At 45.8% G+C, this 16938-nt stretch overlaps 1 protein-coding gene across 4 annotated transcripts in view; it reads right to left on the reverse strand.

Annotated features, from left to right (window-relative positions):
* The window catches only part of Alkbh3 (alkB homolog 3, alpha-ketoglutarate dependent dioxygenase), a 31273-nt gene that overhangs the window by 1349 nt on the left and 12986 nt on the right, over window positions 1–16938 (reverse strand). For 3 of the 4 annotated variants that reach the window (XM_013122148.3, XM_005064551.4, XM_013122141.3), the window contains exon 8: window positions 13791–14000. In XM_013122148.3, the coding sequence (XP_012977602.1) occupies window positions 13791–14000 (210 nt within the window). Of the gene's footprint in view, window positions 1–8937; window positions 11556–13790; window positions 14001–16938 lie in introns of those variants that run through there. The other variant, XM_040745904.1, reaches the window with a different exon arrangement.

Below are 16938 nucleotides of genomic sequence, written 5' to 3' on the forward strand. Positions count from 1 at the left end.
TGCCTCCGCTATACAGTGCTATGATCCAACATAATGGGAGGAAAACGGCCTTGCTTCTCCTGGCAATAATATGCTAATTTACTAATTGCTAATTACTTTAGAACAAAGTTTCTCACCCTTCCTAACACTGTAATCATTTAGTACAGTTCCTCATGTTAGGGTGACCCCAAATCATAAAATTATTTTTGTTGTTACTCGTAACTATAATTTTGCTACTGTTATGACTAGTAACATACATATCTGTGTTTTCTGATGGTCTTGGGTGATCCCTACGAAAGGATTGTCTGACCCCTCCCAAAGGGGTTGTGACCACTGTTTTAGAACTAACGTTACCCTTTGCTCTCCTCTTGGCTACTCAAGGTGTTTGGGAGATATTCCTGTGTCGTTCCAAACAGGAATTCTCTCAATAGCAGGAATTTCTCAAACAAAGGAGCTCTGGCTTGACTAGATCAGTACTATCAATGAAGCCTGGCTGCTTGATGCTTGTGCTTTTGAACACTGAGAGCACGCTGCCTGACACTGTCACCAACACACATCTGCAAGGAGGGCAACAGGTGGTTTGCTCCTCTTCAAGCTGCTGGTGCAATGAACATCTTCTTGGCTTCCTGGCTCAGCCACCAAGAGCTCCCTGGGTGAGAATGGGACAGGCCTGAACTTCCTGGTTTCTTACTTCCACTGTGGACAGGGCCAATGGGCCCATCCGTGAATCTGCCTCCCTTCCCATGCAATGGTTACATTTGGGTTACTGCAGGATTTACTGTAGTGCAAGTCTGTTTATGTTTATTACTGCAGGGGTCTTTCTGAGAACTTAACTGTTTACAATGATTTCCCCAGGAAAATCTAAAATCAAAACAATACTGAACTTGTATAAACAGTCTACGTTCCAGGGCCCAACCCTTGGCAGTGACTTTGTCAAGGACAGCCAGAATTTTTACAGACAGAAGACATAAGCAATGTTTGAAACAATTTTTGATTGGTTGGCTGGTTTTGTTTTGTGTCTTCTGTCACCTTTCCTCTTCCAGGAATAAGTAAGCAGCAAACCCTGACCTCTGACTGCTCAGCCGACCAGAGAGCACACTGAGAAGGGATCCTGGCCATGGAGGCCCATGCCCACCTCCTCACTCACCTGCACTTCAGAAGGCCAGAGCTGGTGCTTGGAAAGAGTATGTCAGCCAGAGAAGAATGCCTCACTAGAGGAAAGTCAGCCAGAGAGAGAGAGAGGGTCCATCCTTCATGACATCAGAGCGCTAACAAGGCTTAACACAGACTGAAAGGCTCTCTCCTGCTCACTACAGAATCAGGGAGGGCAACAAGGCATGGATCTATAAATTGTATAGAGACTACGGATGACGCTCAGAGGAAAGACTTCACTACCACACAAGACCTTCTAGAACATCTACAAGACTGTGGGAGGTAGAGGTGCTGAAAATAATGGGGGGTTGTTGAAAGCAATGGGGAGCGGGCGAGCACTGTAACTCCATCCGGAACCACGAAGCAGGAATGCATCTGAGAGGCCAAAGAGAATTCCACATGCAAGAGGCTGCTAGCATTAGCATTGATGGAAACGAGCTTAACAGATGCACTCTCCAATTGTTCCTCTTTATAATTGAATTTTTCAAGTGAAAGAAGTTTTCAGGCATATTTGAACACATAATATTCAGTATAGCCACTAGCCACACCAAAAGGCAGATGCTTGAGGATGAGCATTTATGTGGTCCCTAGGGGTGGGCTTTGAGGTCTGTTTCGCTCAAGCTTCCCTCAGTGTGACTGTCAGTCTACTTCAACTTCCTGTTGCCTGCAAGATGTAGGACTTCAGCTCCAGCAGCACATCCCCATGCTCCCCATCATGATGACAAGCCATCTCAATTAAATGTTTTCTTTATAAGAGTCATCATGGTTGTGGTGTCTGTTCACAGCAGTAGAGAATCCTAACTTAAGACATCAAAGGAGCCTCCCAACATGACAGAGCTCATTAATGAACCTGTCTCTCAAGAAGGGGAGCAGCAACTCAGGGGAAACAGACGAAAGGCCAGGGGGAAACTCATGCTATGTGCAAAGGCTGGGTGATATGGGGAGGAGGGGCCACACTGTCAGAGAAGCTCATTCATGGCTACCAATGGCTGCATCACCTCTCTGACCCTCTGTTGTACCCAAGCAAGACAATACTCACTCACTCACTCACTCTCTCTCTCTCTCTCTCTCTCTCTCTCTCTCTCTCTCTCTCTCTCTCTCTCTCTCTCTCACACACACACACACACACACAGAGAGAGAGAGAGAGAAGAGAGAGAGAGAGAGAGAGAGAGAGAGAGAGAGAGAGATTAAGATAAAAATGTCTATTCTTGCTATCAACTAAAAGAAGCTTCTAGGCTAACAGTCAACCCCTGAGGAGTGAGTGATAACTATAGATGTTCTGGAGTTTTCCACATATTGAAACTTATAAATAGAAGGGAAAGCCACAAGTGGCTTATTTTCTACCCATGCTGAAGAGAACCCTCACTCTCCAAGTATAGCAGCCCATCTGGATGCTCAGGTACTTTTTCCTAAGGAATGCTAGGGCTCATCCTACCAAGGTATTACCGTATTTAGTTTCCTTAGGAAGATGGTACTTAGGGGGACACCCTGGGTGAGTTTATGTCATTGTTGACCACCGCAGACAGGAAACAAGGCAATTTACTTCTCATTAAAAAGGTAAAATGTGCTGGGCGTTGGTGCAGCACTTGGGAAGCAGAGGCAAAAAAACCCAAAAAACAAAAAAGGTAAAATGCACATTATGAAATTTGTATTTTTTTCGGGTAATCACCTCTTTATTGTCCTAAAGGGTGTTAGAAGTTTCAGCCATCATTACTTCAAAACCTTCATATTTTCTTCTCTTTTTTTTTTTGGTTTTTCAAGACAGGGTTTCTCTGTATTGTTTTGGAGGCTGTCCTGGAACTCACTCTATAGACCAGGCTGGCCTTGAACTCACAGAGATCTGCCTGCCTCTGCCTCCCGAGTGCTGGGATTAAAGGCATGCGCCACCACCGTCCAGCCATTTTTTGTTGTTTTTTTCATATTTTCTTTCTATAATACATCATAGCTCACGTAAGGGATGCAGCTCTAAGTTTTCAGTGTCAGCTTCGCCACTCACAATTGGGGGTTGCTGTCCGCTAGAAACAAGAAGCACTGGTGGCTAGGGCACATCAGTGGGCAGATGCTAAGTGACTGAGGAAAGTGCCAATAATACATAGAAGCCCCCTCTGCTCCTCCCTTCCAGAGTTCACATGCAACATTCCATCTATGGTCATTTCCATTTGTAATGTATGAGCACTTGGCTGTCTTTCAATACATAATAGTTCAAAAATATCATCATGTAATATTGCTTTGCAGAGGCACACTCTTTTTTCTTTAAGCTCACAGATGCATTAGACTACCTGTGTGTCAGGCACTGTACCAGTGCTGGGGTAGAACAGTGAGGAGAAAGTACATTGTGAGACTGAGATTTAATATACCAGTATTACTGATCTGCTGTTGTTTATTTTATTTTTTAAGATTTATTTATTATGTATACAGCCTTCTGTCTCCATGTTTGCCTGCAGGCCAGAAGAGAGCACCAGATCTCATTACAGATGGTTGTGAGCCACCATGTGGTTGCTGGGAATTGAACTCAGGACCTCTAGAAGAGCAGTCAGTGCTCTTAACCTGAGCCATCTCTCCTGTCCTGCTGTTGTTTTCAAGGGAATAAGAAAAGGTTGCTGCAAGGAGACTTGAGGTGAAGCATTACTAAACATAAATATCTTGGACAGAGTACTAAAGATGGAACTCCTGGACAAGGATACAACCTTTAAGGTGCTTGATTATGGTGCCAAACTACTACTTTGCAAAGCTTCCAGAAATCTGTAATTCCATGAGGGGAACATGGCAGTCCTGATCATCTGCTGAACACTGTCATTGCTGGTGTTGGGGAAGTGAGGGAAAGGACAACAGGACTGAGCAGCCCAGGGCCACATTTCCCCACGTGCACATCTGCTCTTGGCTTTCCTCCGCCACTGGGCTCTGCTGTGGGTGTTAACACTTTTCTAACTTAACGGTGCACAGACACTGCGCTGGCAAGCCATTCATTCACCTTGGCATATTCTTGCAGGTACTGCTCTCGTTTCTGTCTGTCTTTTTACTGTTGTTTGATGTTGAATAGCTCAAGAGTTTCTACACGTGACTCCATTGACCTTCCTTTGACCTCTTTCATGAGTTTTATGCTTAGAAAGGCTTTCCCATCCTGAGGAAAGTTAAATATACAACTGCATTTCCTTTAGTTAGAAAAAAAGTTCACATTTTTCAGATTTAATTCTTCAGCTTACACTGCATTTTTGTTTTATTTTAGGAGTTTTTGTTTGTTTTCCATGCCTTCGGGAGTGGGGGAGGGGGACTGAGTTACCCACTAGACCCAAATGTTTCTCTCTTAACAATATCCTCCAAGTACTGAATGGAAGGATTCCTGCCAGGCCTGTAGACAGGTTTTACCGTGCTGGTACCATGGTGGAGGTGGGCATACTGGGCACTACATACATCACACACAGCCATCATTAACCCTCATGGCAAACCCGCAGGGAGACGCTATCCATTTCTCATAAGCTCGGGAAGTAGAATGAAAAGCTGGCAGGAGCAGGGCAGCATGTGAGCACAGGACCTGAGCTCACGCCCATAGTGACTCCCCACACAGCTTCCACGGTAAGGTGAACTCGTCCTCAAGTCCAGCCACGCTGCCTCCTCTCGACATGGCACATTCGCCTTACTGAGGGACTAGCCACCTTCAAGGAGCATAGAAGAGAGAAGCAGGCAGGACCGACACAGCGGGCAGTGGGGATCCGAGGAGCCCAGTGTCTGTCTGCATGTGGGGTGAATGCCATTGGGAAGCAGCCTCTCTCACTGTTGCCCAGTGTTGCCCCATCCTCTGGTTGTTTTGGGGAAGAAGCTAAGTGGGAGTTTCATGTGAAATCTCCAGTTATAAATGCGGGCAGTTAATTTAATCTCTTCAAACACACTGAAGGCCACTCCTAGCTCAAGGTCTTCTCAGCAGTGCTGCTGCAGGACCTCAACATAAGTGTCCTGCTCCCACATGAGCCACCCTGGCTAGCTGGATCTCCCAGGGCCAGCCGTCACTGCTGCTCTTCCTTGACCACTTCCACTGTGCTGCATGCTACTCTATCTTCAGGTATCATGTCTTTGTCTCCCCACGCAGAAAGGCTATTCAAACACAATATGCTTCCCAGTGTGTGCTGGGTCAACCGCAGAACGTTTGGTCTCCTGCATCTATCTCTCTGAGCTTCCAAAGAGCAATTTACGAAAACTTTTTTTGTTACTAGGATCCTAATAAAAACAAAACACAAATAAGCAGAAAGGGCAATGACAACAAAGTGAGCGCCAAATGCCTGCTTCTCATTGTCCAAGCTCACAGGAAGCACTGGGCACATGGCAATTGCTAGTTTGCACGCTGGAGGCATCAGAGGAGACCCACAGGCTACAGTGGCCCTGTGAGCCCAGACAGTACTTAACAAGGAGGTGTCGAGCATCCCTAATAGGAAAAGTTAATTGAGAAGAGCAGAGTGACCAAACAAAGAAGAGTGGGAACCCTGTGCAGGCCAGGAATGGATAATGTGCACACCTAGCAATCTGGTTAGGGGCTCTATCCTGCCCACTGTTATAGCAGCAGCAATGGACTTTTCTGAGACTAAACCAAGTGACAGAAACAGCTCAAGGTCGGCTCTGTGCCCCTTCCCCTCTGTTCTCCAGTCTTGGATAGGACAAATCCCACTGCTTTGCATAATACCCATAAATAAATTATTACTTTAAGTTCAACAAATAGTTTCTAAGCCATCCTCTGTAATGAGGTAACACTATGTCTGCTATTACCCTATCTGTACAACAAAGACAGTAACAGAGTAAGGGTAAAACTTTTAGAATATAGCCCTGGAGACAGGCAACACTATATGACCGGCATTTGTTATCAGTGCTTATCTGGTGGGACTCTCATATTCACAATGATGTCTCTGACAACTGAAGCCACGTTAATGGCCTACTTTGCATGTGTAAATTCCAGTCATCTCAAACCTAGCATGGCAGAAAAAGGATTCCTGGGGCTAGAGAGAAGGCTCAGAGAGCACTTGCAGAGAACCTGGTTTGGGTTCCTCACACCACATGGTGGCTTACAACGGTCTATAACTCCACTTTCAGGGGATCCTAATGCCCTCTTCCAGTCTATGTGGGCACCTGGCATGCAAGTGCTATGTGTACATGCATTCAGACAAATAATACACATAAATCTTGAGATAAATGACCTCTTTACAAAAGTACAAAACAAGAAATCCCTTTTGTACACCATCTGAGTTTAACAGCATCTCCATCAACCAAGCACCGCACAGGGGAGACATGAGATCCCAGGGGCTCCTATTTGTTGCTTATTGCTGCTGAGTCACATCAGTGCTGTGTACTGGGGTCACAGGGAAGAGGCAGAGGCCTTCCCGTGTGTATTTAAAATCTAGATGCTCATAACCTTCTAAAAAATAAGAGAAAGATAACAGCCAAAGATAAGTGCTAACATCCATATTTAATCCTCCTTTGAATGTCAAGGAATAACACCAAGGAGATAAGCAGCAACAAGGAAAGTGCATGAGTAACCAGACAAGACGGGAATTCAGAAGCCAGGAAGAGAAGGCAGTGGAGTTTCATACCTGCAAAAGGCGGACACTGTCCATGAAGGGAAAGCAGGGTTTTCACATTGGATAACAGCACCCACACACCTCTAACAAAGCAGGGCAGATGCTTCAGGAGGAGCTAAGAAGGAAGGGATACCCACAGGCAGCTCATTCCAAGCAACCCTTCCTCACTGCTTTTCTCCCTCTTCCTTTCACTCTCCCCAGCCTTCCCATTTTAAAGCTTGCTTTGAGTGTGTCATGTGTACACTCGCACAGGCCTTCGTATGTGGAGGTCAGAGGTCAGCTTTCAGCTTTCCACCGGACTGAGGTAGTCTCTGTCTCTGTCTCTAGCTTCTGCCATTTCACTCCATGTTAGCTGGCACATGAGCTCACCTCCAAACTCTCAGTAGGAATCCTGGGATTACAGATGTGTATCACTACATCCTGAAGTTTTTCCAGAGACCAAACTCAAGTTGTCAGGCTGGCACAGATCTGCTGGGCAATCACCTGCACTTGCATGTTTGCTCTTATTCTCCTCTCCCCAAAAGCCTCCCACCCCCAACCCCACACCCCCTGCACCCACAGGGAAGCAGTGTTGGGAAATGAATCCCAGGGCCCTGAAGTACTCTACCAGTCAGCTACCTCCATGTGAATCTGTGCTCTACAACCAAGAACAGAGCCAAGATGCTGGAACATGGACAGGAGCACGTAGAACTTCCTCAACGTGATGAAAGACGTAATGGAGGCTCTCCACCCCACCCCACCCCCAGCTCTCTGGCCCAAGGATCAGAAAACTGGTAAAACTGCTTGATAAGTATGCTAAAAGCTTCTTCTTTTTCTTCAGTCTGCAATGGTATTTTTGAAAGTAAATGCAGCTACCTATGTGCTAAGGCCCCTCCCAACGCATGGCTATGCCAATAATGTCTCCTTGGTCAACAATGTCGCTTTACTGCAGCTGGTCTTCCCCAGTGGTGTCTGCATTACCTGTGAATACCTGGCTGGGCTCGGCAGTGCGCACGGGTCAGGTACCCCTCCAGCCGTGCTGACTTGAGGGGGTTCTTCAGCACTGAATGCAGTGGAGCTTGTGTGCACAGTGGTGCAAAGGGACCCGCACAAAGTCCTCTCTGACAACCCACAGTGCAGTGGCAGCTTCCTGCACATTGATCTGAAGCACATTGCTTTAAAAACAGAAGTAGCCGCCTCTGACATGAGATCTGGAAAAGCAGAGCTTTGGACCACAGAGCTTAGTGGTTCAAAACCAACAGTTTGAAATTCTCCTGTCACATGCAACTCTTTGGATTTTTAGCAACCCCCCCCCCCCCACACACACACCCTGGTTTGGAAGATTCTGGTGAGGAAAGCAAGCAGACAGGGCAGGCTGGTACAAGCCGTCACCCCACTCTATGCACATTCATTGATCCTGCAGGGTCACACCAGTGCCACAGTGGCTCACATGAGGGTCTGGAGGCCTGAGGACTCTTGGCTGCAGCGTAGGTCTCTGCAGCCCATACTAGCAGGCAGATCCCTGTCCCCCTCCTCAAGCAGACATGCTCGAAGGGAATGGAATCCAGAGGGAAGCACTTGCTGATGACGTTTACTGTTCAGATTTATGGTGGCTACAGTCCTGGGGGCTGAGTGGTTACTGAACTGAAGCAACAGCAAGCCTAGCTCTTCACTGACAACCCTAGTTATTTAAGTTGTCCTGGATGTCTCCTTGAAATCTGAAGTTAGTAATGACGATGCCATTTTCAGTAATACACACTTCCTAGAAATGGAACCCAAAGGGAGTGCTGTCATGAAAGAGCTTCCCCCAAGAGTGCAGCACCAGAAACACCCTTCGTCTTCGAAGAGCAGGAAAGCTCATCCAGCCATGCCGGGCATCCAGCTGACCACAGTCACTGCATCCATAGCAGTGACTCATCAATAGCAGAGCGGTCCTTCCCAGACCATTCCTGGACACGATCTGACCACACATACCCATCCCTCCTGTTCCTTCCATCACACCCTTTGGCATTCCCGTCCGGAAGAGAAGGCTGCCTACATCCTCAACCTGAAGGGACCCTCTTCATCCTCACCCTAACTGAAACCTTACTATTTCCACAATCTTGAACACACCCTAAAGCCCTCTCTTGTGAAAGATGGTCACCTTTCAGTCTAGTAAGGGTATCCTTCCCCATCCCTAACATGGGTGGACCACTGCTGCCCTGACACATATTACTGACACACATGCACAAATGCATATAAATGTAAATGAAAAAAATGAAATCACTTCACTGGACATGGTGGCATACTTAAAATCAAATATACAGAAGGCTGATCAGGAAGATCCAAAATTCAGGCCAACCTGGGTCACACAGTGAGACTCTTTACAAAAACTTGGGAACTAGTTATTTTCCAGAACCCATCAGGGCACAAATGACAATTGCACGTCTTCCAGAGCTGCAAGTCTAAAGGGTTTCAAGTCCTACAGGACAACGCATCTCTTTTGCTCATCACTTCACCATGCATGTTTATTTTCTCACCCCCAGCCTCCAAGGAGAGCAAAAGCCCCTCCCTATTTCTGACCCAGCGGCTGCCCCTGTTCCAGTCTACACTCTCATGGCACTTATTTCCTTTTTCTAGCTCCTGATTAAATCACCAATGAACATACCACTTAGAGTAGTATTACTCCAGCAACCGTCTTGGAAAAGCATTTCAACAATTCCCCTGAAGTCGCTACCAATGATCATTTCCCTTTATGAGAGAAGAGTATGGGTAAGTGCTGCTTCCCAGCCCAGGGGCAGGATCAGGAAGCCAGGCTGACCTTCCCACCTTCCCTGCAGAGTGTTTGAGAAGAACAGGTCATAAAGAACTTCTTTCAAGTGTTTCTTGTAAGCTCTCAGGACAGACGCTGCGATCAGACGGCTTAATGAAGAGGGAGCCTGGATGGTGGTCAACTGTAATGCCAGCCTTTGGGAAGCAGACTGTGAGCCTGAGGCCAGGGTGGTTAAGTCAAACAAGACTCTGTCTCAAAACAATTAAAAGGACAGATGACTGAAAACTGTAGGGGGGCGGTATCACTGCCTGTGGTGGAGGCTCAGTCACTAATTTGAATGTCACACAGTTCCAGCATTCCAGCTTCTAAGGTTAAGCCACCCAGTGCCATAACATTTTAAATATCAATATTTTCCTTCTTTCTAAAGTCCAGGAAAAAAAATCAATATTGATGATCAAGCTGACTTTTCAGTACTCCAGTATTCCCAGGAGTGTATAACAAATCATTTAGTGAAGTGTGTTCTCAGAGATGCTACCATTAGTCTTGCTTTTACAGCCACCCCCACTGGTGTGATGCACATCTTTCATAAGGTGCTGGGGAGAGAAATGGCCAGAGAGAAACCTCTTTTGCCTCAACTCAATCATCTTGCGGTGGAGAGAAGCCCCTCCTAAAGGCACGACTCGGCTGATCAGGAAAAGAGCTTATCCAAGGTAATTTGCTACAAAAACAAGGTTTTTGGCATCTAACCCTCCAGTGCATCACAAACTTCCTGCTATTATCTAATAACACCCCCCCAGCCATCACTGTTTCCACGGTAACCGACAGAGAAATAGCAGCCTGCCAAGTGGCTTTTGTAGTTCCTTTTCTAGTTTGCACGTCTGTATAGAATTAGAGTTAGATGGGGAAAGAACCAGGCTAATCTTTGCAAACAGGAACATGATGTAGTTTGTATAGTACAACTAGGCTCGGGAGAAGTAGTGCAGAAAAGCTTTCAGGAACCCACTCAGATAGGGTACAAAGGTCTGTTGATTGTAGTTGGTGTGCTTTCCCTTGTCTTAGGACAGGACAGGCTGGCACTGGCCAGTTTCTGACTCAACCCACACGAAGGAAGGGACAAGGTGCAGAACAAGACCAACAAAAACTACTGTACCCTTTGTACCTTACTGCCACCAGAGGAAACAGTAGTTTACTCTAAAATCAAAATTAGAGCAAGACTCCACAGGCTTGGAGCAGAGGACAGTGAAAGAAGAAGGATGGGCACCTTGTTAGTCCATGTTTAATCCACACATCAGAGGGTGTGTAGGGACTGGAGATGGCCTTCCATGTCAGCCATGGAAAAACTGTTTGAAATAGTGTGTAGAACATGGGGCAGCTTCCAGCAGATCAGCAGCCAGACTGATGCAGGCGGCAGACTGCAAGGCAAGCAGCTGCTACAGGGGTGGAAGAGTCTGAATCTGAAGGGAAAAAAAGCAGGAGTGGGAGCAAGACGGTTTCTCTTGCTCTAGTTGGGCGTGGTGGTGGACGCACCTCAAGCACAGGGGACACAGAAGCAGCAGGCTCAGAAGTTCAAGTCCAGCTTTGCTACATGAGATCCTGTCTCAAAAACAAACAAACAAACAAACAAAGTCTTTGAAAGTAGCCCCCAAAGGCCTTGTCTCAAAACTCCACAGCTGTGCGAAACCCAGGAAATCTCTTGGCCTTTATCTGCTTCAGATGAGAAACCAATCAGACAGGTGACAGCTCCCCTCTGATAGGACAAAGCGAATGGGAGTGTACAAGAGTCCTTCCTACAACCATTAACTCAAATGTCTTGCTGACAGACAGGAAAACTCCAACCAGTAGTAACATTCAGAGACAGGTCCTAAGAGTACAGAGAGTCAGACCTCCAAGTGCCACACAGAAGAGTGACATCCTGTTTAACTTTGGGTTATGAGTCATGGGTTTTATTCTCTGAGCCAGTACCTGAATTTAGATGGAAAAGTAGACAAAGATTTGAAGAACTGATTCCCTTGAATCTTCAGGAAAAGATCCATTTGCAGAAGATGTATGCCCTGAGAAGTAGTTCCATGGCTGTCAACTCAAAAAAGGTTCCTGCATTCGGTTACATTTATGGGGCTCCAGGGTTTCGGAATCTGTTAATGAAGTCTGAGTGAGTCCTCAGAAGTTTAAACATGTGCTGTGTTTACTCAAGAGTGGAACTTCTAAGTTGTAATCACCAACGTGTGATTATAATCTCAAACACAATAACATTCAGTTTCTCCATCTTAAACAAAGTCAAAATCGAGAGTGTGTATAAGCATTGTGCCAAATTCAATCCCCGTTAAAATGAGGCCAGAAGCCAAAACTTACTAAAGCCAGTAACTTGGGGTACTGGCAGTTTATGTTTCTTCCCAAACTCATTTCCGCAGCCAACTTTATTTCAAGACCTCAGATAAATTTTCTCACTTCTGAGATGTATTATGCTCCATTAACTCAGCTGACACAGTTGTAGTCCAGGGACACCAAGGGGCCTTGACCTCTTTCACACTCCATGACCTCTGCTTTCACCAGGTTCCTGAAAACAGACTTCAGGAAGCCCAGGAAAAGACAGCCCCGGTGTGGGCAGTCTTTCGCTTAAACAGAGATGTGTTCCACACAGTCACACCCAGAAACAATGCTATCTGTGTTTGCTGTGTTTGCTGACCAAGCACCAACCTACAACATAACAGGTTACTACCAAGGAGTCGTTCTTATTCACCATGTGCTGGGTTTTTGCTTGGTTTGTTTGTTGTGCTCATAGAACCAGGGCCTTGCACATGCGCTCTGAGCTTCAGCCCTAGTCCCTGAGACAGATCTTTCTATGAGAGAATGAAGCACTTCTGTGCTGGGAGGGGAGACAGTCGGGTGTTTCTGGGCACCAACACACTGCTAATGTTTAGCAGTTGGGAACTGCATGTACATTAAACTAACTACCCAGAAAGCATACTTTGGGAATTCTTAAGTTCCCATCTATAAATAGCGTCCCCCATTTTTTTATAAGGGGGTGGTGCTGAATATACATGGGTAAATCAAAACTCACTGAAGATTTAAACACTTGACTACAAAGCCAACAATGTGAGAATCAAAAAGAGAGTGACACCAGAGCTTACAGTACTAGAGCTGGAGGAGCTGTGTTGCTAACTCACAGCTACACCTGCAGACCCAGGACTCGCTTGGAAAAGGGTTGGTGTCCCACATCTGTTTGAGAAGAGGGTCTGAAAAGCCATCAGGTACACAGTCTTCCTCTAATATCTCTAATACAGGAATCTTACAAAGGCAAGAAGACTCTTCATATGTGTGGCGTGGGATCCAAGTGCAGGCCCATGTGTAGAAGAAGTATTGAAAGACACCAGCAAGTGCCAGGCAGTTTGGTGCTAAACTCCTACTCCCTAATCCCCAAGGAGGCTGCTGGAGAATACAGTTCCGGTTCTCACACTGGTAACTGAGAATACTCTACCAACAACAGCCAAAGCTCATGTGGACACTGAATGGCACCGCACAGGCCTGTTACAGAAGTATCTGACGTACAAGAGACAGGAGCTCTGAGTAAGTCAGGAAGCCTGCTGGCCCTCCACACTGATGGCGGCTGAATATCTGGAACGCTAGACTCAGGATGACTTAGTGAATTTCCTCTCATGAAGTTTCTTCTAGATTTCTATCTTTGTTCTAAGGTTCGCTTTTGATTCAAAACATTAGGGCTGGACTTGTGGGTCAATAGTCCTAAATCTTTCAAATGCCATGTAATCTACTTGAGAGCTTGGGTGAGAGCTGAAATTAAAGTCAGTTTAGTCACTGCTTCCCAACCTCAACTTAGGCACACTACTGCCTGATAATCTGGTTTGAGCTTCCTCTCACTCAACAAGTCACAGGCTCACATGTCTTTCAGAAGACTAAGAAGGCAACGAGGATCTGCATGATGCTTCCTCACAGAAGAGTGGCATGCCACACAGGAACACAGGAAATGACAGCTACTTCAGGGGCATCTTTCTTCAGTTTCTGGAATCTCCCTAACTCGAGTCACCCTTCTGTAACTCCAGCCATAGTGTGAATCACAGTTGCAATCATTCAAATGCTCTGTCTAGCAGATGCCTTGCATAGGATAAGGACTGTGTCACTCCTTTCCATCAGTGGTAATGGGCCCACAGGACCTGGCATGGGGGGACAATTCCTGTTGGGTAAGCAAATGCATGAGTGGGCACTTTGGAAGCCACGTGTTTCCTATGGAGGAAGCAACCCGTTGAAAATGTTTCACCAGTATCATGTACTCCTGCCCTCTGATCCTGGAGCTCTACGTTCTTCCCTGATTAAGAAGCAAAAGAAAGCATGTGCTTAAGGCAGAGAATACTCACAGGTGGGGGCTTCTTCCTCATCTCAAAAGTTCGGGTGGCACCAAAACTAAGCGAGGCAATGATGGGAAAGGCCCCCAGCGAGGGCTCGTCATCACTGTGCCAGTCCACACTGTCCTTCTCATCCCTGTAGAGATTGCACAGCAAGGAGTTGAAGGTATGGCCAGTGTTCTCCTCAATGCGGCTCTTCAGGGTGCACAGCACGGGATGCCACTGCCAGCGAGCCCAAGCAAGTGCAGGGACAGACACACAAGACATAGTAGGCAGTCATGAAAAAATAGAAAGAAAGGCAAAATTAGCCAAGTTCTGAGTGGGGCAACTGACAAACAGAAGGCGAGAGGAGTAGCTTAGTCTCCTCCCTCCACTCCATGCTAAGAAAGTCAACCTCCTCCACTATAGGAAAGCACTAAATCTGAAGGCTGAAGCCTGTCTACCATCTCTTGTTCTCTTGCATGTCCTCACGAAGAAGCCAATGCCAGGACATCGGGTGTTTCTGCAAGGCAGTGCTGTGCTAAGTGTAGCAGTGAGCTGACGTAGCCAGTCAGTTCTCACACGTCTCAAGTGAAGAACAAGAGAACCCTCAGCGGGGCTTCCATTCATGCCGTTCCTATTTTACTCTCAATTCCAGATGTGCTTTCTTGAAAACATTTAGAGTGGCTAAGTTCCTAAAAACAGAACCCCAAGCCTGGCATGGTGATGTATGCCAGTAATCCTAGCACTTGGGAGCCTGAGGCAAGTTTGAAGCCATCCTTGTCTGTCTGTGCTATGTCAAAAAACACATAGGGTCTTTTTCTTTTCTACAGAATGGGATCCAGAGCGCACTCTTAAGAGCTATAAAATTACAGACTTAGTTATACTGTCCAGCACTGCTTGTTGTCCAGACCCCGTTCAGCGATGCAGTCTGCACTGTGTGGCCATGGATACAGGAAGCTAAGAACATCAGCCACAGGCTATGCACTGGCTGTAATAGAGTTCCACGTCTCACTAAGTCTCAAGAGCCCGGCATACATACACTTTAGGCAGTGGTTTTCAAACTTTAGATTACCAAAAGATTGATGTCCTCAAAAAAACCTTTGTGGAATTTTACTGTTGTTTTTTGAGGCAGGGTTTCACTATGTAAACCTGGTTGGTCTGGAACTTGCTATGTAGAGCAGGCTGATCTTGAACTCACAGAGATCTGACTGCCTCTTCTTCCCAAGTGCTGGGATTAAAGGTGTACACCACCATGCCCAGCTTGAACCTTTGTTCTTTTAGGTTAGTTATTGATATTTACTACATTAAAATTAAAGCTGAACTCAGAGTGGTGGTACATGCTATAATGTCAGGGAGAACAAAGAATTCAAGACCACCCTGGGCTATAGCAAAACCCTGTGTCAAGATAAATAAATACACCATTGGTAATTTCATTCAAAATGCAACTTTGTATGAAAAATATAATTTCAATTGAAAAATGTGGCGAGAGTGGCCCTGCTTTGCAAATACAATGTCTGTCTTCACAGGAGGCAGTCAGCTCTCCTGCTTCTGCATTTACTCTGTTAAAATTAGCTCACAGCCTGTTAGAGGGCATCCCAAGCTCAGCCTGGTGGGTTTCTTGAGTTAGTCCCATTCAGAATCTGACACTATCTCCAACTTTTCTTGTTCTTTTACACTTAAATCCAGTGGTTTACATAAAATTTTGAATGGACCTTTTATCCTTGTACGGTTTGTGTAAGATCTACCCTTTGTCACCTGGGAAACACCAGTTGCTGAGTTGTACAGTCCTTCTAAACATTTACACATTTCATTACATAGTAATGAAGCTGTAAATACTGCCACTAATCTCATCAGAGATATCTAGGTCATGTGAAGAAGCCAGGCTCAAAGTGATGGAAGCTAGTTTCCCCAAGTCTGGTGTTTGCTTGAAAATTCTATTTTTATCATTGACAACAAACCCTGTCTGTTTTCACTGAAGTGAAACTAATTTCATTTGGTGATGAGGAAAATAGTTTGTCGCCATTCTCAGATCTGAATAAGAAGTCTGTTTGCCAGGTTTTTTTCGTTGTTGTTTGTTTGTTTTTTTCCTTGAGAAAGCGTGTCTCTGTAACTTTGGAGCCTGTCCTGGACATTGCTCTGAACTCACAGAGATCCTCCAGTCTCCGCCTCCCGAGTGTTGGGATGAAAGGCGCGTACTAACCACTGCCCGGATGTTTGCCAGTTTTAAATAAAAGTAATCTATGGGGGAGGGGGGACAGCTTACAACTCAATCACATTCAGTTTTTAGGAAACATGCTTTATGTATTCTTTCAATATCATCAAGTGAACTATTCAGATGTACTTGAATTCCAGGATTTAGTAAAACTAAGGTTATTGTTTCCAAAAAGCCAACCTTTAATGAAATTAGTTTTGTTTTGTTTGTCTCTATATATAGCTCTGGCTGTTCTGGAGCTCACTTTGTAGATCAGGCTGGTAGATCTCTGAATAAAAAGCATTCATTCACCACTATGCCTGGATTAGCATTTTTATTTCTAATTACAAAAAAAATTCAGATTTACTTTTACTTTATGTGCATGTATTTTTATTTTATGAGTGTTTTGCCTGCATATATGTATTTATACTATGTGTGTGCCTGGGGCTCACAGAAGTCAGAAGAGGGCGTCAGAGCTCTTGCAACTGGAGTTACAGACAGTTGTGAGGAGCAATGAGTGTGGGGAGCGGAATTCAAGTCCTCTAACAAAAACAAGTGCTCATAAACCTCTGAGCTACGCTGATAGCCCCTTTATTTTTAGCTTCTAAAATTACATTCTTTCGTGCATGTGCACGTGTGCCCACGTGTTCATAGCACATATGTGGAGGTCAGAGGACAATCTACAGGGGGCAGTTCTCACCTTCACCATGGGGTTCATGGGACTGGACTCAGGTCACCAAGCTTGGGGCCGGTGCCTGTACCCACAGAGCCATCTCATGGGCGCTAACTAAACTCAGCATTTTGAAAGCTCAGGAGGGAGCACAGTCATCACTGCAGTCAGTGGGTGCTGAGGTGCTCCCTGATGTCCGTTTGCATTTCAGTGGCATCAGAGCAGATGCTACAGTTACAAACACACACTCTTGCCCTTGCTGTGTAAACATAGTGCAGCCCCTACAGAGGCTTCCTGGGCCCGTGGGTTGGGGTTCA

This window comes from Mesocricetus auratus, unplaced genomic scaffold, assembly GCF_017639785.1.
Source record: "Mesocricetus auratus isolate SY011 unplaced genomic scaffold, BCM_Maur_2.0 Super-Scaffold_100004, whole genome shotgun sequence".
Lineage (NCBI taxonomy): Eukaryota > Metazoa > Chordata > Mammalia > Rodentia > Cricetidae > Mesocricetus > Mesocricetus auratus.